The 27,626-nt window shown below is 34.7% G+C and overlaps 1 protein-coding gene across 3 annotated transcripts in view; it reads right to left on the bottom strand.

Moving 5' to 3' along the window:
- FSTL5 (follistatin like 5) overlaps nt 1-27,626 on the bottom strand; it is a 269,454-nt gene that overhangs the window by 52,816 nt on the left and 189,012 nt on the right. For 2 of the 3 annotated variants that reach the window (XM_083861258.1, XM_083861257.1), the window contains exons 8-10: nt 16,129-16,249; nt 8,056-8,217; nt 6,009-6,143 (exon numbers count right to left, since the gene is read on the bottom strand). In XM_083861258.1, coding sequence (XP_083717384.1) covers nt 6,009-6,143; nt 8,056-8,217; nt 16,129-16,249 — 418 coding nt within the window. Of the gene's footprint in view, nt 1-5,999; nt 6,144-8,055; nt 8,218-16,128; nt 16,250-27,626 lie in introns of all 3 variants that reach the window. The other variant, XM_083861256.1, reaches the window with a different exon arrangement.

The raw sequence follows: 27,626 nt of genomic DNA, 5'->3' as shown, positions 1-27,626 counted from the left end.
TTGCAGCAGCAAAAACCCTGGCAATTATCACAGATTGCTGCTAAAGGTAGCAGAAAAGCATTGTCACATCAGAGCTATTCAAGGTTTAAATTGTGCTGCTATGAACCAGTTGGGCTTTTTAAATGTTTTGTTGACAATATTCTTCCATGAATATTTTTGTCCTGCTTTTGAAGAGGAGCACGATAATAACTGAAACCAGAGCCTGACTGAGTACCTTCTACCTTACAAAGGACTAAAAACGAGGGTAAATGATGTGTAGCCAAGACAAATATTTAAAATATCCAGGTCCAAATGCAGTGCATAGAACACTTGCTGAAAGTTGTTTCAGATGTTTAGTTGGGTACTATCAGTTTTGAATATATTGCAGAATAGATCATAAATTTTAAGAGTGCCATAAAGTACCACTATATCTGCTCCTGGTAGTTGCCGCACTTCCTGAAACTTAATAACTCAAGCAGCTGTAGGCTAGTTAGACTGGGGTATATGATCCAGAGAAAAGAACAGACAACACTTGCATAGAATTAAATTCAGTAAGAAATCAAAAAAACAAGAATACATTAAGTCAGCCAATATGTTCTAACAGAAACCACGTCTTCACAGACAAACCTGATTTTTTTTTATGTAAATAGGAAATTGTTAATGTAAAAATTCATATATTTTTAAGCCATAATTTTGCTAAACATCTGACTTGTTAACACAGAATAATCTGATTAAATATGAGTTATTTAATAATGGAAAAATATATGTTACTTGAATTAAAAACTGCCAAAATAATGAATCTGAAAATGCAGCTAAATCATTAGTAAAAGGTGAATAAGAAAGTTCTGGAGCATGTCCAGACAAACAGGTAGTGAATCGTGTCTTAACCGCTTTTATCAGTGACATGTACACAAACACAAAATCATTCCCTAAATCTGTGAATTACCTGTAATGATAATCAACAGCTTTAATATACTGTTTGAATAACTTTCTCAAGTTCATCTCTACAATAAATTAAATTTTATTTTATTTAAATGGAAATATAGATGTCTTGGAATACAAGGAACAGACTACGCCTGACTGAGATGGGTGACAAGGAACAGGATTTGGAAGGTAAGGTCTGATAGCATATAGGAGATAAACATATAAACAAACTTCCACTGCTGGTATTAGTGGGAAATAGTGACAAAGGATTGGTGGATGTGGAAGAAAAAATTACCAAATATATATTTCTCTTTCCAGAACATTAAAGAAATAAATAATACATTTGCTTCTGCAAAGAGCAGTTCTCATTTTTAAAAAAACAAACTGTACCAAAACAATTAGAATTCTCAAGAGAAAGGACTGAGTACTTATTATGAGAAACTTATATATTGTGTGTGTGAGAATTTGCAATCAATATTCATATATTCATAGGACAAGAATTCTTAAGAGGTCAATTTATTGGAGGGGAAAAAAGAGACTTAAAGGAGGCTGAAGGAAAAACTGACTTCAAAATGGAAACTAAGCATTTTTCTGTATTAGTAAAGTTGATAAATAAAGCAAAATACCAAGAGAAATGAGGGATTTTTTTGACTCTCTGCATGTCTGACTCAGGTATAGGCATCTCTGTAAGGACACACTTCAGGCAAACAAAGCATTAGATCTGTATTCAGGCAGAACAGAATGCAATTTAGTGTCTTGTGAAATGCAGAAGATAGAACAGAGTTAGATGAAATTGTTCCATCAAGCTTAAATCTATGAATGCATGCAATACCTGTTCTGAAAAACAGAAATACATTGGAATGAAAATAAAACCAGATTTTAAACTGCTATTTGTATTTACAAATGCGATTACACCAAAGAGTCCTTCCAGCACAGCTGAGCTGTCTCAGGTATTATTAGAGGATCATGACAGTAGGGGAGACTCTTGTGTCTTCAAAGAGATTTAGACCAGGTCATTAATCCCCAGAATGTTTTTACCAGTCACCACAGGGGTTATTCAGCTATCAACCAGACCAGCTATCTCATTCTCAATGGCTTTAACTGCAGGCTTGAGGGAAAATGGAATTCACAGCAAAAAGAGAATTTGCAGTCTCTAGAGAATCAGAACAGCACCGTTCTCACATTCAGAAGTATTTTAGATGCTACTGCTATTATCAACATCAGAGGAATTAAACAGGATCTTATAACAGAGAGCAATAGACATTTATCACGAGTACTTATAAGAGACATTTATATAGGTAATATAAACTAAAACTTCCCATTATAACTTCACAAATCTAGCAAAAAGGATCCATGTGCTGGGACATAGTTGTTAAATAAATAAATAAAAATTCAGCTCTATAGAATGAGTTAATTGGTAAAAGGAACAGCTAAAGTTAAAGTATTTTACAAAATTAATTTCTCTCACCTAAGATAATCTTAAAATTAAAGCATGTTTTCAGATGTCTTATTTTCAGTGCACATTGAAAAAGGTTGATGTGCTAAGAGGAGGTCAAACTATCCCCAAGACTATCATCCATTATTCAAAATTCACCTGTGTGAGATAGAACAATGCTCCCTGTTCAGTGCTGGCATTTACTGAACAGATCTGGATGCCAAAGAATTTTCAGATTATTTTTCAATCACTTCCATCCAGATTACCATCCTGATGATGAACAATTATCATCAAACTATATTGACTTTTCTTGGTAACTGGACTTCAAATTTCTGAAAGTGGAAACTTTAAAATAAACAAGTCCCTAGCACCCTTAATTCATACTTCAAACTGTGTAACTTTATTTTTTCTGCTAGCATCACTTTTCCCACAATTCAGTACAGATTTGCCTTCATTTCTTTTCTCTTTATAATACAGACACATTCATTACATGCATCTGTAACAATCCTATGAATAATGAAAACCTAGCAATATGACAGCACTTTTAGACAGACAGGTGAGGATTGCTTATTATTTAACAATCTACTTATCCAAAATTACACTCATTTTTATTTAGTCTAAGGTAACAGAAAATATAGTATTTTCTCTTAGGAGCTGTTTAAATTACCAATTTACAGAGAAATCAGTGATCCATGTGCTTTCTGCCACAGGTATTTTTTCTCAAAGCACTGAACAGAGTTTTCTATAAATTTGGGATGTATTGAAAGCGAGATTCCCCAGAAAAATAATAAAAATTTAGGGTTTTGTGTGAAGTAACATTAAACTCCCAAAGTCTTCCCATGCACATAAACAATGGGTCAGATAAGTACAAAAGTGAACATTTACTTTAACTATTAAACTTTCTAGGAAATAAAATACATGGAAAGGTAATGGAATAATGTTCTGTATTTCTAATGTCGCTTTTGAAATTACTGTCTTGCTTAAGGCAGTGCAATTGTATTTTATATTTTAGAACTCAGCTGTAAAGTTCTCACTAAATTCTCAATAGAAAATCAATTCATTGTTCAGAAATGCTTTTATTTTGCTTTGATTTTTATCTAATGTGACATCACAAAGGAGAAAAGCCCAGACTAACTGACAAGCTATTGAGAAATTGATCTTATTTTATTCAAAACACTATCCCTAAGATTTCCAAATGGGAACCCTCTAATAAGGAACAACAATAAAAAAAAAATTAAAGTATGTCTGCTTTATTCTCTTAAAGGAGGATAAAAGCAAAATAATTCATAAAAATGTCATCAATGACAGAAATAGTTTGTATCAGATCATATGGAATCACATTTACAGTCACCAGAGACTATCTTTAGAATGTAACTTGTGACCTAATCAACAGGCTTGAAATAAAAGTAGCTGTAGCATTGTGCTTAATATGTGTGGGTGGGGTAAGAAAAAGCCCACAATCCTATCCAAGTGGTTTTACCTATGTAATTTTATTCCCTAATAATCCCTAATTTAATGTATGAACAAGAGTTTTGGGGAAATATTAAAATAAGGAGAAAAAAGTTAATAATGAAGCCCTTCCACTTCTAATATCAGTTCTCTTATGCTAGCAATTCCTTGCTGCAAAGGAGTTTTTGTTTTAAAAACAGCAGCAGCTTTTTAAACTGCACCTATAAAAATGTGTACCTATTAAGGTAATTTGTTCATGTAGTTGTCACAATGATATTAGGAGTCAGTGGGTTTTTTATTAGTTTGTACCATAGTCTTCTTGCATGTACCAAAATGGGATTCCAAGGAAATTGGAGTTTAACATGTAAAAATCTGCTACACCTAAATTTGAATGTTATAATTATGCATCTTTGGGTTCTATGAGTATTTACACATGGATCAGTTCTTGGGAAATCATGTTCAAATGCCAAGGAACATAATGGTAAAATGCTTCCCTGCAACATACAACACAGAACTTGCAGGATAAGTTCCTTTTATAGGAAAGGAGATGACTATATCCTTTGGATGAAATGTCCTAGAAATAATCTGGTTTCCATTCTTTCTTCATTTACATCTTTCATAACACCAATGGTCATTTTAACCACTTACTGCTAGTAGATATTACAGCATTTGTTACAAGCTGTGTTCACTCTATGGCAGGTGATTTCACAAATCCTCCAAGGTAGCAGATCTAAAATTATTACATCACATTAGAAGTCCTGAAAAATGTGATCTGCATTGTTGTGGATATCCATACATATTCACAGCAGATCAGAAGATAAAATTACTTAACTAAAACACTTGCAAGTTGGATGGTTGGCAACAAATATTTTGATGTTAAGGCCAAACAAGTTTTAACCAAACATATACAAACTAGAGTTCATCAGTGTCTTGAAATTTGGCAACATTCACAGCATTTTTCACACAATGCAAAAGGCTAAGCTACTTCACCCAATCAGATTACCAGAAACTCTGCATGAACAAACAAATTATTTATCCTCAGGTGTATTCCTAGAAAAGTCTGAGAACTAAATTTCATGGCACATAAAAAAAACCACGTTAAGGTTTTTGAAAAGTTACAATTACAATTAGTGTTACTTAAAGCAGCTAAGTAAAGAAATCAACATATAGATTATAAAATTTTTCCGTATGGAAGATTTCCTCTGAAACATTTAAAGCATAGTAAACCTATATATAACTGAACTCAATGTCCTGTGGCTTGGCAGTGTAAGGCAGATGTGCAGTGCTACTAATGCTGCCTCTGGTATCCTGCCGAGTACTTGGCACTGCTGAATAAGGTTTTAAATAAACAGGAATGTCCTTAGTTAATGCAACCACACAGTAAGATAATTACCATTTTATTGGATGTATTTCTAATAAATACACAGTATTCATTGAAGTAAGAGATTCAAAAGAAAAAACAAACAGAGAAAACCAACCAATCAAACCAAACAAAAAATGGGGGAAGTATAAACTCAGGAATGGATTTTTCTAAGTGAGGTAAGAGGAAAAAATACCAAGTTAGACAAATAATAAGGAAACAGGGTTTATAAATCCCACTACCTTTAACAGAACACAGCTTGTTAGTGGTGTTACTGATTTCCTTAGCACATTCAGCTCCAAACATAGAAGTGAATGTGTTCATTGTTCCTGTGCATTCCAGGCACAAGACAGCATGGGCAAGCTGGAACTGATCTGGATCTGCTCGGCACTTCAGTAGGTGAGATTAAGCCATATGATTACTCTCACACCATGAGGGCCAATTTTGACTCTTGGTACATCTCAAGAACAGACAGGAAGAAAAGGTCTTCTTCCCATACCCCCATCAACCACTGGAAAACACACTAATATTTGCTATCTATAGATATCCAGTTCCTTTTTCCCTTCACATTCCCTTTGTATGCAACACATCTATCATGAGGAAACCATCAAAAATTTATCAGCAATGTAAAAAATATGTTGATTCACAGAATGAATCAGAGATTTCATTTTACTTCTAAATATACGGCAGATTGCACACTCTGCCTTCAGTGACTCTTGGATACCATTAATTGAACTTCATTTTTTTAACTCAGCTATCTACACAAACTCATTTTAATTTATTTAACATTTCATAATATTAATACTGATTAAATGTTTGAGTGTGGGCGACATCTATTTTTATACTACTCACAATACTCACGAGTCTTTCGAGCAGAATCTTCCACAAAGAGAGAAGAAATATCTTCATCCACCCCTGCTTCATTCTTTGCAATGCACGTGTATGCTCCTGTATCTTCGTAGCGCACATTGCTAATGTGAACCTCACTACCATTTGCTGAAAGGAGAGAAAACAATCAACATGCAGACATGCTAGTGCTTTCAGATTATAAATTCAGAAGGCCTTCTCTGCTTACACTAATTAAACCATTTTCATTCCTGAGTTCATAACTTGGAGGCATGCCAAATTAGTCCAAAGGTATTCCACTGGCTAGTGAATTACATGCACTATTTCATCTCACAGATATTCAGAGTGCCTCAGTTGATTTTGAATTTCAGAGCCAAATATCAATCTGAGATTTCATATATATATAAATTACTATTTTTTTAAAAAATCAGATAAATATTAGATTTTTATTATGTTGCATTTGGTCACTAGACACCATCATTTCCTTTACACAAAATCACCCACAGAACATAACAAGCCAAACTTCCAACATAAATAAAAACTTTAATTTATTGCTCCTAACCAGAGGCACCTTGTTAGTTTTGGTTTTGTGTGACTGCAGTGTAACAACAGAGAAAAGAGATGCATTGAAATTTTTCATCTAGATCAATGTAGAAGCTTATGGAAACCTCAGGAATTGTATGTCAGATTGTGTAGGAATGTCAACAAACAGTCCAGGTTTCACAGAAAAAGATCTTTTAAATAAATGTGATGGGAGTTATTGTGTGAACAATGATTCATTGAATTTTAGGTATAGTATACTTTCTTAGCTGTAGGAACTATACAAAAATCAACTTTGTAGGTACTCTAAAGTATGGACTAAAAAGGGCATTGTGCTATGGTGCAGCACCCTTCTAACTTCAAGCAAGTGCACATATAGTTTAACTCAGAAAAATCTTTGGGAAAAAGTAATGAGATTTTCAAAATTTTATTTCAAATAATTTCAAGCTAGAAAATTGAATTAAAAGTATTTTGCTTACAGTATTTTGCTTTACCCTTTAATTTATTTGTCATAAATATACGGATCAGAGAGGAAGGTGAAAAAAATTCCTCAAATCCTTAGAGGAGAAATTAGGAGAATGTTGCTATGGAAAAGAAGTTCATCACTTTTTACTCATAGTGGAAAGTGTTTTCTGCAAGGCAATTGCTCACAATTATGCAGGAGATACATGAAAGAACAGGGGTCTATGACACCTGCAGGGGAAGTAACACATCAGAGAAACACTTGCCATGTCTGTCTCACTGCTTCTGACAGTGCAGGCTGAGTAGATGAGCAGGCTGTCCTATCTTCACTATGCATCCTGATTTTGTTGATGAGTGAGAGAAAGTTTTGAAGGGAACACTAGCAGCAGGAGATGTTTTTTCCTATGGCTGATCAAAAATTACCAGAAAGACTGAAGAAGCGTGGAGATTTTATGCTGGACAGGTCCACTGATTTTGCTGAGCCCTGAAGATTCACAGAAATCAACTGGTCCTAAAGGTAAGACTTTTAGTTTTGGTTAGGGGTTTTTGGTTTGGGGTTTTTTTGCAGGTTTTGGGGGTTTGAGGGATTTGAGGGTTTTTTTGTGGGGAGAAGTAGGGTTTGTGTGTGTGTGTATGCAATGTCTGTGTTCCCACAGAGGTCTGCTGATACCCTTCAAAAACCAGCACATCCATTTCATGTATTTCTCTTCCAGTCCTTTCTACGATAATGTCCCCAAATCTCATTAAGATTGTTATCAGTTCTGATTGGGACCAGGTCTTGGACTGCCTGCTCCACCCAGATACTGCACATTTTCAAATAGAGAAAAGCATATTGGAATTTACTGGTAATCCTGCCAGGAAGTACAATCACTATTCTAACAAAGAGAAAGCAGAAAGATATGTGTCTTGGGGAGTAACTGGAAGACATCACTTCTTTTGAAATGTTTTAGCTTAGACTTCAAGCCTTTCTTAAAACTATGGAAGCAGGGCAGCTAGTATGGAAATGATGCACAGATAAAACATTAGCAATCTGTAGAAAACAATAAATATACCCCTTTACCTTGAAGAGTTAGCTGTTTGGACAACTTTGGAGTGATATCAATTCCATTCTTCAGCCAACCAAGTTGTGGGTTGGGAATACCTTCAGCGTGGCACCGAAGGCTTGCTGTCACACCGGGCTCCCTTGCCTGACTCTCCGGATAGACTCGGATAACTGGTGGAACTGAATACAGAAAACAATTATCATTTAGTGGAGAAAATTATCTTCTTTTTAAGAAATATAACTATTCAGAAGATCGCTGCAGCTATATATAACAACACAAAGATGTAGTATTCATCAGATATTCAGTGATATTCAACGCAGAATTCTGTCTCAGAAAATTCATGAAGCAGAAAAAATATTCTGTGAGAAAAATCTCCTTTCATTGTGGTATCAAAAAAAAAGCCTCAATTCTAGTTCAATAGTTTGTGGTTGAGTAATAAGATTTCTATTTTTTCGTAGATTTCTTTATAAAATATGACTAATGTTCAATTAGCAAGTCACGATATGTTGTGCACAGACTTTAATTGTCCTGTTTCACAAATCTTAACATGTCATGTCCATCTTTTCCCTCTTTCCAAAACACCTAGTAACAATCCCTTCTACCTGCATAAAACCTGTTCAGGTTTTTACTTCCTTATACCTTTTCAGATAGGACCTTCTGTACCCATGATACCACTTTCCTTCTCTACCATACAGACACATCACTAGCTTATGTTCAATCTGATTTCCCTCTGAAGTCCTTTCATGCCGACATGCTCTCCACTAGGTGGTCTTCAGGATATATTGATACACCAGGGCTGTTCCTCCCTGGACTCTTGCACTTGTTGAACTTCCTAAATTCCTGCTGGTTCATTTCTCCTTCCTGTCAAACTCCATACAAATATCACCATGACTCTGTAGTCTGTGAGCCACACTTCCCAGTCTGGTGCCATCTACAAAACTGTTGAAGGTAGAACTCTGACCCTTTATTCAGATCATTAATTAAGATATTAAACAAGACATGTATCCTCCTGAACAAAATGTCCACACAGCTGGATAACTGTGTTCCATGATAGGTGAACAACCAGCTCACAGGCCAGGAACAAAGAGTTACAGTGAATGGGACAACATCTGGCTGGGATCCAGCCAGTACTGGGGTTCTACAGGGCTCAATCTTCAGCCCAGTTCTCTTCAACATCTTCATTATAGACTTGGACACAGGACTTGAAGGAATACTGAGTAACTTTGCTGATGATACCAAACTGGATGATACCAAATTGGGAGAAGCTGTCGACTCCCTCAAGGACAGACAGGTCCTGCAGAGAGACCTCAACAAATCAGAAAGATGGGCAATCACCAACTGTATGAAGTTTGACAAGGAAAAATGCCAGACTAGGACAGGGAAACCCTGTCCAACCTGGGGAATAAGAGCTTGGAGAGCAGTGTTGCGGAAAGGGACCTGGTCGATGGCAAGCTGAACATAAGTCACAGTGTCCTGGTAGCCAGGAGGGCCAGGTGCATCCTGGGGTGTTGCAGAGTGCATTTTGGGTTTTCTAAAGAGCCCTGGCCTATCCCATTGTATCTCCTTAATAGCCTTGGCCTAGCCCATTGCATAACTTTGTATCTTATCTGTGAACACCCCCAAGGTATTTGATGGCCCTAGCCAGGCCAGATGGCCCGCCAAAGCTTCGAGTTTCTACACACCCCTCTTATCCCTAGATGGCGGAGTCACACCCCCTCTAGCTTTGTCAAACTCCTTATTTCCATGAGTAACATCCCTGTTCATAAGAGCAGGAGAGACCCAAAATCAACACACTCTGACGCTCACTCACACACACACTCAAGCCTTGAACACCTGGGCTTTTGCCCTGAATAAACACCTTCTTTACCACCAAGTGTGAGTCGCTCCTTTCTCCTAAACAAGCACGCTTCTGCCTGGGATCTGGACCTGCCTAAAACTTCACTATATCACGACAGAGCCCAGCTGGCCGGAGGGCTCCTCTGGGAACCGTGATACTGGGGGGCATCAGGGACAGCATTGCCAGCTGGGGGAGGGAGGGGATTGTCCTGCTCTGCTCTGAGCTGGGGCAGCCCCACCTCCAGTGCTGGGGGCAGGTTTGGGTGACATAACATATACATTGAGCTGTTACAGAATGGCCACATGGATCATGCAGGGTTTTGATGTGAAGCCATATGAGGAGTGGCATAGGACTCTTGGCCTGTTCAGCCTGGAGGAGACTGAGGGGAGACCTCACTGCAGCCTACAGCTTCCTTGTGAAGGGAAGAGGAGGGGCAGACTCTGATCTCTTCGTGGTGACCTATGACAGGACCTGAGCAAGTGTCATGAAACTGTATTAGGGAAGGTTTAAGTTGGATATCAGGAAAATGTTCTTCACCCAGAGGGTGTTTGGGCACCGGAACAGGCTCCCAGGGAAGTGGTCACAGCACCAAGCCTGACAGAGTTTGTTAAGTGTTTGGAAAATGCTCTCAGGGCATATGGTGCGACACTTGGGCTGTCCTGTGTATGGCCCAGAGTCGGACTGGATGATCCTGATGGGCCCCTTTCAACTCAGCAGATTCTGTGATCCTGTATATAATACTAGTCTTATGAGTTTCTTTATTAACAAAATATAAGAATTGTTGACATCAGTTTTCCTAGTTTTGAAAACTTGTTGCAGTATATGCTTACCAATTAAAACTCTTCTACATACACCAGTAGTGTCAGAGAGAGGACATACGACATCACAGTGGACATATTCCTATTAGTGATCAATGGTTAAGCAAGATTTAAAAATCCTGCTATGTAGATTTTTTTAAATTAATAACTATTTATCTTTAATTTTCTATAGAGACAACTTGCTTGACATTGTTTCTAACAATAAAAAAATATTAACTGTAATAAAATTAAGGAAGTGTTTTTCCTATGCACGAAAGTTTTGTTTAATGCAGCTCTAAAAATATAGAATACTTAGGTTGTGTCACAAAACACAGCTGGGTAGAGGATGAAGTATCAGTTGGTAATGAAAGAAGATAACAAGATCAAAAATTAACTTTGTCTATTTTGGCATGAGATTAAATATTTTCAAATCCTATTCAACTATTTACAAGTGATATCTCAGCATGCTGTCCCATTAGATCATAGAAACGCCTTACACTTCTACATTGCAAGAAATACACAAATCTACTTTCTCTCAGATAGGATACAAAAATCAGTAGGTTTCAGGGAATATTTTAAACCCAGTTAGAGAGGACAGTCTTTTCAACATATTCCCAATATGCAAATTGCAAAAATGTAATATAATAACATGGGAGAAAGTTAAAAATTAGATAATATAGCTTTTAGCTTCTTAGACTACCAGCTGAGAGGAAGAGCACGTAAAAATCAGAGATTTAAGGTCTCTATTGATTTTCTGGAAAGGATTTTGCTTTCATGGAAGTGGATCTTTATTTTTCATCTCAAGCCTGACATGCCTACTCCTATCTTCCCTCCATTTCTTCCCTCCTCTATCTCCTGTTGCACAGCATCTGTTTACTCCATATTGAGACCTTGCCTCCCCCACTGTGCTCTTCAGACTGGGCCCTGCTTGACTGCACATTCAGCGGTCTGAACAGTTTTTGGTGCCTCAGCTCCCAGTCTCACTCTGCCTCTTCCTAAAGTCTAATTTTCATGTCTGCCTGTTCAGCATCTCTTGACACGAGGTCCTTTAGGTAGCCTACCTCATGTTGTAGATTTCCTACTGCAGCAAAGCCAAATGGCTTATTCTTCCCCTCATCTCTGGAAGAGCAAGGATCTCCACTTCCCTAGAGACAGGATTGCCATCACTGAACACTCTCAAGCATCTCAGCAACAGAAACAACTTTTAGGACCAATGGCAAGGCGTTGCAAGTAGTTGTGTTCTGATTACATATGCCAAGATATTTCTTTTTGTGTCAGTGAAATATTTTCATTGCATATAACACCTTATGGGTATTTAACTACTTCACCTTGACAGACTTCTACTGAGCACACATGAAGAGAATTTTTTTTAACAGTGCAATTTCAAAGAATTTTCATTGAACAAAAACAGGAATGTATTAGTTTTATTTGAGCAAAAGGCATGCAATATTTCTGATGCAATGTTATTGTTTAAAAAGTTTTAGAGAATATTAAATATTACGACTGAAATCAAATTCTTCCTAAACCAACAAATAAAATCCTGCATGAGAAAATGTTATTGTTGTTAAGCTAACCACTTAAGGGTTGTTAGCAGATGTGAAAGAGAGGAAAGGACGTGCTCAAGTGAAAGAATACCTGAGTTTTCTTTTACTACCCTTTATTTCTATAGTAGTTCCTGTTCTATTTAGCACTGCTTTTCCCAGGAACAAAGGTCCTTGCATGACAATAGGGCTTATTTCTTGCCAGATCTTTCCTCTATTTGCTGCCATTTTCCTCTTTCCTCAGCAACTCTGTGTCTGATAGGTTATCTACACAACTATAAACATTTTTCAACCCTTGTTCTGCACTGTAATTTTTATTTCATATTACCCTGAAGCCTATTTATAATATTTTAAGAAAGAACTGTGTCACTGAGGCATGCTGCAGACAACTGAAATGCAAGTGCAGCTGTGGGGTCAGTCTAAAAAGTTAATTCGATGTGACAAGTCCAATGTAAAGTCTTTGGGGTTCTTTTGAATCAGTTGTTTTGTTTTGTTTTGTTTGTTTGTTTTCATTTGAGGTTTTTTTTTTGTGTGTGTGTGTAATGGACACAAAAATGTTAAATAAACAAATAAATATCACCAGAAATGAAATTTTAAGTACACAATGTGACTGTTCATACTGACTTTAAAAGAGATATGTTCTTTAGGTTAAGTTATGCATCTTAACCTAAAGAAGCTTACTTTACAAGGGAGAGATGATGGCATAGGTTAAAAAGGGAGGGGAGACATTGCATGTTTGCATTTAGCAGAGTAATGTATAACACATAATTGAGTAATTCTATATCCCTTATCTTTCAATTCAAAAAGCAATGTGAGACCGTTGGTTCCATATATGGTGGGTAAGTAACTATTCAATGGCTCTATATTTACACTTGCTGTAAAACCTCTTGAGTATTATTTCAGTTGGGTGTCATGGGGGAGGGGAAGGGAGGAAATAGTCTATTCAAGGTATCTTGAATCCAGGGAGAATGTATCTGTTTAAAAAAAGAAACAGGTGATACTTATAGTGAACTAGATTCTTCTATTGATGTATATAATAACTCTTGTTTAAACTTAGATGCTTTGGAAAAACAAAGCTGGCAAACAGTTCTGCAGACACTATACATTTCCAGTGTACATCTGGCCAAGGGTCTGGGCTCTCTTTTCTTTACCTTAAGCTATCAAAACTGTTGATCTTATTTAAGTATCACTTATATATTAAAAAAAAATAAAGATCAAACTGACAGACTAAAATTAATTCAGCCATATAGTCTCAGAGTCATATAATCTTGAAACTGTATACACTGAAAATTTTAAATGTTATGTAAATAGTAATAATTAAGACTATGTAATGAAAGAGTTACTTCTTCCTGATCAAAACTTTTTTTTGCAGTTTATATGAAAATGTTAAAATATCAACTTACATGGTTGCTTACAATATTTACTTTACCATAATATTTTTAAGAGTAGACTGATTTTTTCACTATAAAACATGGCTTTTACAATGCTCATTAATGTATTTTTAAGACTCCAAAGGAAGCTCATTATTCTTTACTACTGTGCCAGATAATTCAAAACTAAAAAAAATCTTAGGTTTTAATCTTAAAAGTAAATCAGATTTATATATATAATAACTGCACACTAACCTAAAATATATGAATTTATTTCTAAAAATATATAGCTGTACATAAATGGAAACTAAGAAAGAACGTAAAATCTAATTACATTGTTTTCATTGAAACTTCACATTAAATCTTTGTGATCAACGTAGTCTCATTATCCCATTAACCTTTTGACTGACTCTCCAGTTAATACAAGTATCATTATATTAATTAGTCATTATCACAGCTACAAGTACTGACCATCATGTCTGTGCTTAAGAAGATTATTCCTTAGAAGTACAGATCTAAACTGTGGAAGAGCTGTTCATTTGACCTTTAATCTGGTGGACTTAACTCCTTTATCCACAACATGCACAGCAACTAATCCTATTGCTCAAAAGGCCCCCTTTTCCTGTTTCTTGCTCCCCAAAATATTAACATCAAAATAATTTAGGAAGGTACCATTCCACTGCCAGCTTTTGGAATAGCAGCTATCTGAGGTTTACAGCGATTTCCAGATGAAAAACCAATTTCTTCATGGACACTTTATCACCAGAAAAAACTATATTTGCCCTCCTTCACCTCTCTCAAATTACATTTCTTGATTTTCTAGTCTTGCAGAAAACCTTCTTCAACCTGAGTGGAGTTTTGGCTCGTTATGTGCTGATTCTAATATTTTAACTCTTGCTATGCACCCCTGGGGAATTATTTACACACTGGGATTGGTAAGGAACGTGTTGATAAGAATATAATTTTGTTAATAATTTAGGGTAAACCAAACCCCATAAAACAGAGGAGAATGAACACTACTAAAGTGTTCAGCTTGCCAATACCTCTGCTATCTCTGCAGGAATTAAAATATTAATAAACTGTACTTCAGTCTTCTCACTAGTTCAGCCAGTAGTTGCTGCCTGGCTTTCTAAATGATAGAAAATAACCCCAGAAGAAAAATTTGGAGGAAAAGAGGTTGATGCCATGTCCCCATTAGCTCAGGGACAACACTCTATGTACAATGTGTTGTGGCTCAAGAGGGGAAGAAGTTGGGGAAAAAAGTTGAAATATATGGATAGAGAATTATTACAAGCCAGCTTCCTGGTGAAACATAACAGCAGAGACAAAATGTTTATAAAATTTCAGATAAGCTCTAAGTGTCAAAGTAATTTAAAATGTGAAGATATCAACAAAAGAGGGGGGAAAGGCTATTAAAAGAAGAATGAATCATATTAAAAGTCAAAATAATCTTGGAAGCTGTATTTCATATGTATGTACGTGAAAGATACGAATAAAAGAAAATATTTCAGCATTCTTGGATGAGATGTTAAAGTCAGCCTAATAAGGGTTTATGCAACTGATTAATAGCTAACAAAACAAAGAATGATGGTAACACCAGTGGCCAGGAAAACCAGGGCTAGAGGATGCCTCAGGAGAGAAATAGAGCCTCTTAATGCAAAGTAAATTTGGAGAAGATTGAGGTCAAACATGATTCTGGATAGGATTAAACAGCAACATGGAATGGAAAACACTGGTAGTTTACAGCAGACATGGAGTCAAAGAGAAATATGAATTGAAATAACATGAAAGCACTCTAAGGAAAAAAATACAGTAAACCTCAATGATGATAAAGTAGATCCTTCATCAGTAAAATGAACTCCTTAAAATAATTTAGGAAATAAATTGCTTATAGGAGAGGGTACACCAGCTCTAGAGAAGGTAAAGGCTTGTCTTCAGGGCACCAGTACCAAAGCAGTTAAATTTTATCCAAGTACAAAGTTCAATGAAGTGTTACCTGGAACTCGAACAGATGTAGGAAAATGTAAAGATCAAGTTTTCAAATCCAGGTGGCTCAAGTTAATCTACTAAAATCATAATTATATTTCCATATCATAAATGTGAATTTAGAAGCCTACAGCAATTATAAAATCTTCAGGGAAGTGCATTCTATTAATCTTATATTCAACAAAACAGTCTTAACACAAGAAACTTACAAATTTATTTTTCCCAGCATGTTCTCCAGGTTACTAAATTTATACTAAAACCTACTTTATCTGTGTGTATATGTATATATAAACCACTTACTGTTCTGCATAACATCACAGGTGCAAAGCAAGTCCTCTGGACTATCTCTACATCTTTTAATAGTTATTATCCTATGAAAGCAATAAATTAAATTTATTGTTTCATTATTTTCAAGGTTATTTGAAGGAGAGCAATAAAGAAAAGTTTGTATACCTTTTTCTATTAAGATGTAACACAATACAAAAAAAAAGTAGAATAGAAACAACAGATCTGCTCAACAAAATTCTTATGACTCGATAATTAGAACATTTTTCCTTACCAGTCACTTGGAGAATATGAGTTTGATAGAGCTTATCATATCCATCAGCATAGCAGGTGTAATTTCCCATATGAGTTGTGGTAACCTTAGTGATGTACAAGGACCCATCATCTCCAAAATCCTACCAGGAAAGATTAAAAACAAGGTTATCATAATTAAGGCCACATCTCTGCGGTAATTATGCTCATCATCTCAGCAACAAAGCTGTGATGCAAATATCAGACATCATAAATCACAAATATAAAACCAGAATATCTGACAGTAATCTGAAATTCAAATATTATACTTGTGAATGGTGGAGTTGTTTAATTTTGCTCTATATATTATGACTATAAAGAAAATACAGCTTTTACTGTAACAACTAGTTAAACTCAGCAGAAGCAATATGTTTATTTAGCTATGACAGTTATTTGCAGAAGAAAAGCTGTTGAGGATTGCATCTGACCAGAGAGAAAAACTAAATCTAGGCAAAAAAAATAGTAAGTTAAATGACATCCTGTGGAAGTCATCCTTTGTAAGGGGCAGACATGGAAAAAAAAAGAAAAATCCTTTTTTTCCTTCAATTCTTCTCATTAGATTCAGCAATACATTACAGAAGCACTACTGCTGTAAACTGATTTCTGGGATTCCTGAGTGTTTGTGAGCAAGACAGAGGCAAAGGAGGCTTTCATCTTCTACTTCTTTTGGCACTGGGTCCCATGCTAGCTCAGTAAAAGGTCCATATTTTTGCCTGTCTTTCTTTTTGCTGCTGATATAGTCCTGAAAATCTGTAGACCTTCATATCTCTGACCAGATCCAGTGCTGAGATGCCTTCATCTTTTCTTATCTGCACATTCAGATAGAGTCTCCAGGTTCTTCCTGGGTCACCTGTTGTGCCTTACACCTTTTTCTTTTTTATTTGAATTCTGTCAAGAGCTCCTTGTTCATTAATAAACACTTCTGGCTGCTTTTGATTTACTGTTCATTGTGAAAGCCTCTTATTGAGCATAGAGGAGGTCATCCTTGCAAATCAATCATCTCTCTTAGACCTCTTTTGTTTTCAGCATGATCTCTTATGGAATTCATCCAAGCACATCCTTAAACAGGCTGAAGTTCTCCTCTCCTGAAGTCCAGGGTTTGTGTGGCTTTTTGCCCTGCTGTCTCCTCCTAGGCTCCTTGACTCTGCCAATCTCATGGTCACTGTAGCCAAGGTTGTCCTCACCTTTATATCCCCAACCAGTTCTTCCTTATTTGTTTCTTCACAAACTTTGTAACCTTCTCCATAAAGTCCTCAAATCCATGAAGACTTTATCAAAAGCTTGCAAGACAGAAAACTTCATCTACAATACCTCAGTCACAAAGTCTGTAAATTGCACAGTAAAAGAATTTTGATAGACAATTTAACTACGTGATGCCTTATTCTTACGTTCTGTCCATTGGATCTTAAAGATGACAAAATACTGGGCTACATTAACAGCTGGTTCATTATGATTATTCTTGCATGATCTCACCTACAACTTTCCCAGCTTCTCAGGATTTATTTTTTTAAGTCCTCACTTTCCAGTTTTTGTTCTTACTCAGAGAACATAATCTCAATGCTTTTATGCACATAGTTCATTTGCGATGATTTTCACAATAACACCTTGAGTCTTTTTGCACACTGAAACTTAAACATGAAAACTGAAATCTCTATGAAACTTTTTAATTTCGCAGTTTTCTTTCTTTAAATACATTCAAAATATCATTCAAAAACCATATGTCTCACTGTATTTCTTTATCCAAAGATGTGCAGGCAACTAAATTTCACATTGCTCAACTCTGTGCTTCCAATCATTCTGCTAATTGTTCCCTGGGAGAAGGAAACAACTCACCTAAAAGTTAACCTACCTGGTAATACTATCAATAACTTGACTTTCTTAAGAAAACTCTAGGTTTCTATATTAGCACTTTGGTTACACAAAAAATATTTCTACCAAATCTTCAATATACTATGACATGCTATCACAGCAACAATCAAAAGAAGGGACTTCCTTTAAGACCTCATTTTTAACTTCGATGATGCGAACCAATACCACTGCATTTCCCTTCAGAATAATCCACTTGACTAACTTCTAAAATCTTCCTTATTGGTTGTTTTGATCCTTATCGCTTTCTAAAATACATGAAGAAGGTCAATTTACTTTTTCCCCATTACTAGTTGAACACACATTTTCAAAGTCTTCCTCTTCAACAGCATTATTAGTGGAAGATGAAATAGCAATTCAAAAGAGCCACACTACAGGTACTTACACTTTATCTGGAAAATGGATATTGTCATTGCCATTTGGATTTTTTACCTAATCTCTGCCAAAGATATTTGTGAACAAAATAGGGCATAGGATGGAGTGTATAAAAATTCAGCTGCTACAATGCAGTATATAGACTAGTTTACTTTAACTTTCCTTAAGCTCAATTGTTAGATATTGCTTTGAAGCATACTTACCTGTTTCAGCTCTTAAATTCATTGTGGCATACGATATCTTTCGTTACCATAGCTATTTTCTAAGTAAATAGGTGCCTGTGTTATGGTTTCTCCCTTCTTTTTCATAGAAACCATGCATCAACACTCCTGTGGTTATTTTATATTCATATTTCAATAGAAGTCACACATGATGACACTCAGAGAGTTGGAATTTTATGGATAATATCTTCTGTTGGCAGCGGTGAGTTTTGTCTGGTTGTTTGGTTTGGGTTTTTTTACAACTACAAAATAAATGTTCCTAGCTTATTGTTATTGTTATACCAAGTTCAGTGTTTGTTTTGTTAATTAAAGCAAACTACTCAATACAAAGGGAACTTAATGTTGTAAACAGCATTTCAAAAGGGATGGTGAAGTACAAACAGAGCTACTTGACACTGCATGTTGACAAGTACTTAGTAGTTTATTGACTAACTCACAAGCTAAGTAAGTAAAAAAAAAACCCCTTGTGTCTATACTGACACACAAACATCTTTGAAACAGAGGCTTCAAACATCAACAACAAAAAATACAGTAAAATGGGTTTTTTTTACATTTTGGAAAATATATTTTATGACATTAAAAAAATTGCTAAATGCTCAATTATTTTTCTCCTACTGTTCAAATAGAAATGGCAAAGTACTTCTAAAATTACATTGAGAAACTCTGATTATTTTTGTCCTACTTGAAAAGATAGAATTGAACAATTATCTTAACAATGATTCCACTACAATTCTGTTCTCCTGAAGAATATGACATTTTTCAAATCATGATATATATTATGAATAATGAACAAAATAATACGGACAAAAACTTTAATTTGATAGTGAACCTTTGCTTTGCTCTCTTACTGTTTATAAAACAGAAACTAAAGATGATCTTTTGAGTCATCAATTACTTCCTTGGGGTTTATAACCTTCTTTCATACGTGAACACTTTGCATATGAGAGAATTTATTAGCATTTTCACTTCTTCTGAACCTAAGAATTAAAATTTTGTATCGGTTTGCTAGGGGAAGGCTGTATCAATAATTGCAACCAAACAGGTATTTTCAGGACAGCTGTTTGCTTGCCAAACACAACCAGTATACATCTTCCCCTTTATTTCCTGCACATCCCTCCAAGCTTTCTGCATTTTATTTCAGTCAACTCATGGAATTATCAGTAATACTAATGTCATGTTCTTGCTCATATTTTACATATTTTTCAGTATTTCTAACTTGCTTTATTACAAGGACACAGAGAGTAGATAACCTTTTGAGGGTCAACTCAAAACATTTCTAAAAATAATTATTTATGTATGGTTCGTTTGCCAGATAAACTCAGCTCACGTTTTTCATGCTAATGTCAATGTTACTACCCTGATTTTCCTAGTAATCAGTCTCTCTGTTCGCACTGCCAAAACAGTGCAACCCTGCACTTCACTACTGAGTGTCACAAAGAAATTATATTCCACAAAGAAATCTGAAAAAAATTGCATTTGGCAGAAATCCAAGATTTTTTTTTAAGTTTTCCTTCTAGATTAAGATGGAAAACAAAACCTACATTTCACAAGCACAAATTTTGCGTACCTTCTTTCAGTCTCAAATTTTACAGCTGCAATAAGAACAAATCATGAACCAAATGTAAGTCCACTGGTTGAAGAATCAGCCTGATGGAAAATTGCAAATCATGTCAAAGCTTAAAGAAGGAAACTACACAGTCTAACATAAGCCCTAGTACAGTATATGCAATAGAAAGTGACAAAATCTTAAAAGAAACTCTGTTCTCAAGAACATAACACCAGACACCAATTCGTGACTATTAATGTAGGCTAGTTTTAGTCAAAAGAAACTAATCTTCCTAAGCTTCTTTTCCAGTCATTTGAGAAAGCTCAGGGCAGCAAAATCCTTTCATGAGATCATTCAGTGGATCTGTCACTGATCACTGTTTTAGCTACCACCCACCTCTCCCTGCTGACCATGAAAACAAACTTCCTAGCTATAATTAAACATTCCAAGCATTTCACTGGTTTATCTTTCCTCAACACTGGGGAGAACAGAAAGAAAAAAAAAAGCAAATAATGACTGAATTTTACAAAGGCTGTATCTCATTACCATGAAATAGCTTTACTGGCCTTATTCTACTGATGACTGGGTAAAGCGATGATCATTTGGTGAGTAATTCAGAACATCTAACTAAATCTCCAATTTAGTTCCCTAATGAAGAGAAAGTCTTCATGAATACCTTCCAAAGCTTGTATTACAAATGGTCAGTGCAGAGGTCACCCTCTCTTCTCACTTCCTAAAATAAGGCTTGGTTATGCATGAGCCCAGGCTGGTAGTAGAATTGAGCAGGATTGGGCTGTATTCAGCAAATCTGAGAAAAATGATTATTTCTCTGACTATAAATGAATATAAGAACACTGTACCTGTTTAAATAATTAACTAGATATGTATGATTTTCCCTTTAGTCTCTGGGATATCATAAGGACTGCACTTTCCCTTCATAAGGAAGTAATAACAGCTAATAAATGGTAATATCTATTATTCTACAAAAAACCATGCAACTGTTTAGTGCTTTCCAAAAAAATATCAGTTGATTAAGATTTGGTTGTTTTTTTTTTGAAATCCAATAATATTCAAACCTCCTAAGAACCTGAAGAGGGATGACAGAAAAACTGACATGAAATGCCTCAGTGCTAGCTCACCAGTGAGAATAATGACTTCATTCGATATGTAGATGTGTAAAGAGAATTTGGAGTTTTTTCTTGTTTATGGCAGACACTAGACATAAGTGAGAGTTTTGCCAAAGTACTAGAGCTCTTGAGGCTAGCCATAAACCATCACTAACCTTTTACTTCCCCAAAAACTCTGTAATTTTACACTCTCTTGTGATGAATCGGCAATAAGGACTGCTAATTTATTTAGACATTCAAAATCTCCGACTGAGTAGATGCAGTATATTTTAAATGGAAAATTCAGCATACTATCAGCATGATACAGCTGTCTTTTTTTACTGCTTCATGTTACAGAGAGATCTTCAGAATGACTCATATACCATTTAACTTTTACTCGTTTTTAACAAAACAAATTGTTATATAATCAGATTTAATAGGATAAATCTATTTGGCCTTAATTTCTCATATATTTCTCAAGTTAAACTCATAAACAATGAGATGAATTTATAATAATTACCCAATTACCACAGTTTATTATCATTCCCCCAAACTGTTCTTTTTTTAAAAAAACTCAGCTTTAATTGTAGATGTATTTATTTTTACACTCCAAGCTAGTTCTGCAAAGAGAAACCAGCTTTGCACTGTGCAGTTAACTTGGATCATATTCCAAAGTGTATGTAAGTGTTAGGAGGGCCCGGAGAAGCAGAAGTACTGATCTAATTTACCCTCTAGGGTGACTCAGTTTAAAGTTAGATTTGTGGAATGAGATTTTAGCAACCGTATCCCCATTTCTACTTTCCACCTTTAAAGACATTTTTATTTGTAGAAAGAATGCAAACAAATCACTGCATATTTCCTAAATTTTTCTGATTCTAAAAATATCACGCTGTAGAATTACACTGTGTTAAGATTTAATCTGTTTTCAAATACTCATATTACAATCTATTTAGTTTTAATTTTATAAAGTTTATGGGAGGTTTTGATCTTCCTATTGCATAAAACTCTGCATTTCAGTTTTAGTTGCATGAATCCAAAATCCCTTTTTTATACTGAAAATAATTAATATCTTTTTTTCCTGAACAGCATTCATCTTAAAATAAAATAACTGATTTTATTTCATGGAAGCAAATTTCTCCAGATGTTTCTTTACAAACTCAAGAGAATCTAAAACAAACAAACAAAAAAACCCCAAACAAAAAACCCCCCAAAAGCCCAAAAAAACCAAACAAGCAACCCTTAAATTTTTTGTATTACTCAAATTTTCATCCAATAATTATCTCGTTTATTTCATGTATTTTTGAATTATCCAGGAGTGAGACAGAAAAGTAGGTAGAGTGTTGTCAAGGTTTATGCAATCTACAAAATCCCTGTGGGATAAATTTTGGGTTGTCACAAACTCCTTTATGTACATGTGATAAACTGATAAAGAGACAACAAAATAGCTTTTCAGACAGCTTTACAATATCTTGCAGACAAAACTGTCTAAACCAAAAAAGACAGAGATTGGTTAGGAATCCCCTACTATGTGGCAGCTGAAGAAGATATACCAAGGGAGGTGGTGGAGAAAAATAAAAAAATAAAGTAGTACCTTAAAATTATTTAAAAATCAGAATTATTCACTTTGGCCCATTCTTAGCATACGACAGGGAAAAAAAACCCATATTATTACTCACATAAATTTTCTCAAGTTCATCTCACATTTCAAATGCAGCATTAATGTATGATCTAAAGACAACAGTAGAAAGAAAACAGGGCCAGTCACACAATACTTGGTTTATTAATACAATCCCACTTTTGTCAGTTTGTTATCAAGTATGTCACATAAGAAACAGGCACATACCTGCTTTGATTTTGGATGTAATTCCTATACAAAGCATCTTTTTTCAACTATACATCTGATTACATACAACAAAGTGAATGACATCCATTCCTTGCCATCTTTTTCTCTTTTCTTATAAAATCAAAATATTGGCAGTTTGAAGCACAGCAGCTTCACTTAAGGACTTGGCCAAGATTGACACACTCAATAACTCTGAAATATTCTTCTTAGAACCTTTTAAATAAACAGCAGATTCCAGTCCCTTGAGCTAAGAACTCAGTATGAACTGGAGTACTAAAAATAGATGCTGAATTTACACTAATAAAATACTGAAAGCTGAGACAATTTACATTTAATACTAATCTTGGTTATCTAATCATCACACACACACTGCCTTCGCTCAAACCACAATCCATGTCCATCAATCTAATTCTTTATCACAAAGAAATCTTTACTGGCAAGATTGATTCCTTGATATCAATGAAAGAAGAGACACTTCAAGGTCATTGACAGCAACCTTTTACTGTAAGCACAGAAACTATTTATGCAGGAGAAATTCTTTGGGGTTTGTTGTCTGTTTTGTTTTCCGCCTCTACAGAAATGAACTGTGATACTTTTTAGTATCATCTTTGCATCATATGGTTCTGGTTTCTGGTCAGGTTAACTGTAAGACATTAGCCTAATATAAAACAAGAAAAATTACAGTGTTCAAAAAATTTTCAGGAAAAAAATAATCAGCATGTAGTGGCACTGACAAACGTATTTTCTAGAGCTGTATCAAATATGACTTCTGTTCTTTTACTGATATGATGCCATGATGTTATGATAAGCCTACAGGTATCATATATTTTGATGGTTCTTCATACACAAAGACAATAGCATAATGCTGAACTAGCAAAATGTCATTACTTTCTATACATTATTATCAATAAGATATTTCTGCTTCTTCTTTCTGCTACATCTAGTCTGTGTTCAAGTCATAAAATGAGGTTGGAAATTCCCCATTTCAAAAGGGTTTGTCAATAATCATAGTAAATATTTTCTGTATGTTATTAACAAATAAATCTTGCTGATATTTAGACACTTTGCTATTCTTAAATGCTCATATTTCTTATATGATTTCTATAATTGTAAAAAATTTACAATATCCTATTACTTGCAGGTAAACTGTGTATTATTTAAAAGCAAAATAATTAATTGAAGTACATGTGTTTCCCATGCATTACAATAGTTGGGAAAAAAAAATCAACACAAGTAATTTCAGTTACACAGTTTAAAAATAAGACCACAAACTCCAGCTAAATGAAACACTTATATAAAAATTTATATGCAAATGAGAGTATCACACTGAGTCATGACCACATTCCTGTGCTCTACTTAAATTAACAGGTTCCCTCTTCTGTGAGAGAAGAATTATTTCAATTTTACTACTTCTCTGCCAATCAAAATAAGCAGTTTTCTTCTGCTGCAACAATAAATAACTCTTTGTTAACACACTTCAAGTTTCTACAAGATGTACTGAAATAATTTTACTTCTTAGTACACCATTAATTGTCTCCTGTAATTAATTTTTGGTTTTTTAATACTACTTTCTGTAACGGGCCCAAAATGTTTTTAAAAGTTCAAGTCCCTTACAAAACATGAAGCTCTACACATATATTTTCTTTTTTCACCCTTGTTCTTTGCCTTTATTTTAAACAATGAGTCAGCACTATTCATTAGAAAGATTCTATGCTACTGTCACCATATAAAACTGTATTACTGAAATACCATAACATGATCTTTTTCTTATATACAGTACAATTTTACTTTGGAAGACTGAAAGGTACAAAAGTACTTTTTCTCTAGCTAACCCTTAGTTTCAATTATATTTTACTCCAATTATAACTCTATCATTTAATGTTGCCAACTAATAATAGAATCCATGTTAGAAGTAAAGTCTCAATTAATATAGAGGGGTGGGAGAAAAGGAAGATTTTTCTTCCCTGTCTTCCTTTTGACATATTAATTGTTCGACAATCACAGGTTAGACTTCAAAGCCTTTTTCATGAATGAATTTTTTGTCTGATGCTAAAACTAATGTATACCATGTTAAAAACATGAAGGCAAAACAAGATTTCAGTCATCTTTCATTAACTATAGGTTACAATAATAGGAACTTCACACAATTCATAGCACTTGCCAAATTGCTGCACAAGATTTTAAGTATCTTGTAGAAAAAAGTTGTATGGCATTGATATTTAACTGTGCCAGAGTATTGCAATTCTATTTGATTTCTCATTAACACAAACAGGTCTGTAAAGATAGACTTTTTCCTAGAAGGAGCATGAATTCTATAAAGGAATACATAGCCTCCTTCCAGTTAACTAACAGAACTATTTGAAATAAAATGCTTTTAAAAATGGACACACAAATCTACTTTTAAACCAGACAAGATCACATAAATCAGATAAGAGTGATAAGACTGTTTTCTTTTATTATGGTACTCTGAAATTTATTTTCTATGTAAAAAAATATTTTTCCTTTTCAAGACCTAATTTAAGTATCTACATGCAAATGCTTATAATTTGAAAACATTACTGTATTTCCCTTAGAAAGTTCTAGAAGAAAAATGTTCATCAGCAAAACCAAAACATATTTAGCAGGTACTTTTGAGTACCTGTAAAAAATCCAGTCACTTTTATCTCACTTTACCCATAAAAGTATAATGAAGAATGCATATTCAGTGATCCTCTGTAAACTCAACTGAATTTTCCTTACTCAAGGACAATTTTTTATACCAAACCAAATTAGATATAATTTAGAACTGTTTCAACTTCCCTACTTCTGGTTTTATTTTTAAGCCAGGCATACATGAAAGGAGAATCAGAAGGACATCATTGATAGATCTGTTTCCTAAATCATACTAAACTAGGAAACACTTTAGTTTATTTTATCTCTCCTTTTGAACAGATCAATGAAAACACTCTGGATGAATATAACACAAAATGGATACAAAGGCTCTAAACAGGAAAAGTTCTGAATGTATACTTTTGAAAAGGAAGCTCTAGATTACAAATATAGTTATGTCAGAACAGTACAAAGATGAAAAAGAAAGGAAGGAAGTATGCACATACATGAAGGTGTTAAAATTAACACGTGAAAGAGAAATCAGACTGAGCTAAAGTAGATCTAATTAAATTTAGATATGAATGGATACATGGTGTCAGGTATATTAGTAGATGAATCAATGACCAGTTTGATTCAGAGGAATCTTAAATATCATAATTTGAAAATCACGGCAGATATATCCTCTTCTGTTGTTATCCAGTCAGAGGTCCCAAACTGATCAGGTTTGTTCTAGATAAACAATTTGCTTCATATTCACTTTTGCAAGTTGTGGTACCAGTTATTTTTCAGGTGGGTAGAAATTTTTTTCCTGAGTCAGTACTAAGTAACTGCCTTTGCACACTCCTGCAGTATTTTTTTTTTAAATTATTATTATTATTGAAAATATATAAATGCCAATTGAGCCAAGTTCCAAATAGGCAATTATGTCCTACATATCCTAACCTTTTCCTCCTGGGCTGCTTGTGATGGTGGGCCAGAGAGAGTTTCTCCTTTTTCTTTTTTAATCTAAGCAATTGCACCTCTCTGTTCAATGAAACAGACTCCTGGATATCAAAGCGTTTTTATTGCTAGTGATATGGCCCTCCTATTTAATGTACTATAGCAATGATTGGAAAGTCAGGACTGTGAGCCACAGGAGGCCATTATTAACAAAGCATCTTTCTCATGCTCTTAAGGAGTGACCTTTACTGCTAGCTGTAGTGTAGTCCGGGTTGCTCTTCCAAGATTTCTGTTCTAAAATAGTAACCTGAAAAGCTCAGTATTCTTTTTGTGCACTATAAAACCCTTTCACATAATTCTTCTGAAAACCATGAAAAGCATTAAGTCTACTAGTATAGCAAAACTACTGCAAAATTACCTGTGAAAGTTGGAGAAATTGAATATGTAACTAGTAATGAAATGATTCAGAAATTATGCTGGTTTTCGCCCAGTTGATGGATGTATACAGTAGAAGTGAGAAGAGTAAGTCTATAACTGTACTCAAAAATCAAACTGCAATTTTTGATGAATTAATCAGAAATTAATAGCACAAAATGAATTTGCTATTAACAGCAATATTGAAAGCAGACATAATCTGCATCTTTATATAGATATATGGAAAAGAACAGTGAGAAAACAGTGAATTTGAATGGAAAGAAAAGCTTAATGAATAAAAATATTATGAGATTGAAGAAAATATGCTTAAAAAGCTTTAGAAGTCATATCATGACACAAAATATAGAACAGCTTTCCATTAATTTTAAAACACAGGGAAGATGGGCAAGAGTGAAAAAAAAAAAAAAAAAAAAAAGTATGATAAAAGTTCTGGTGCCTGAAAAAAAAAAAAAAAGGAGTAGGAGTTACTTGTAAATTCCAAGCCCCAAATGTACTTGTTAGACACCTGGATGTGCAGCTATCCTGCATCACCTGGATCAGCTTTGGAATGTTCTTAACAGA

Source organism: Zosterops lateralis (genome assembly GCF_965231275.1).
Source record: "Zosterops lateralis genome assembly, chromosome: 5".
NCBI classification, from domain to species: Eukaryota; Metazoa; Chordata; class Aves; order Passeriformes; family Zosteropidae; genus Zosterops; species Zosterops lateralis.
Note: the sequence above shows the minus strand (reverse complement) of the source record. Positions and strands in the feature narration are given on the sequence as shown.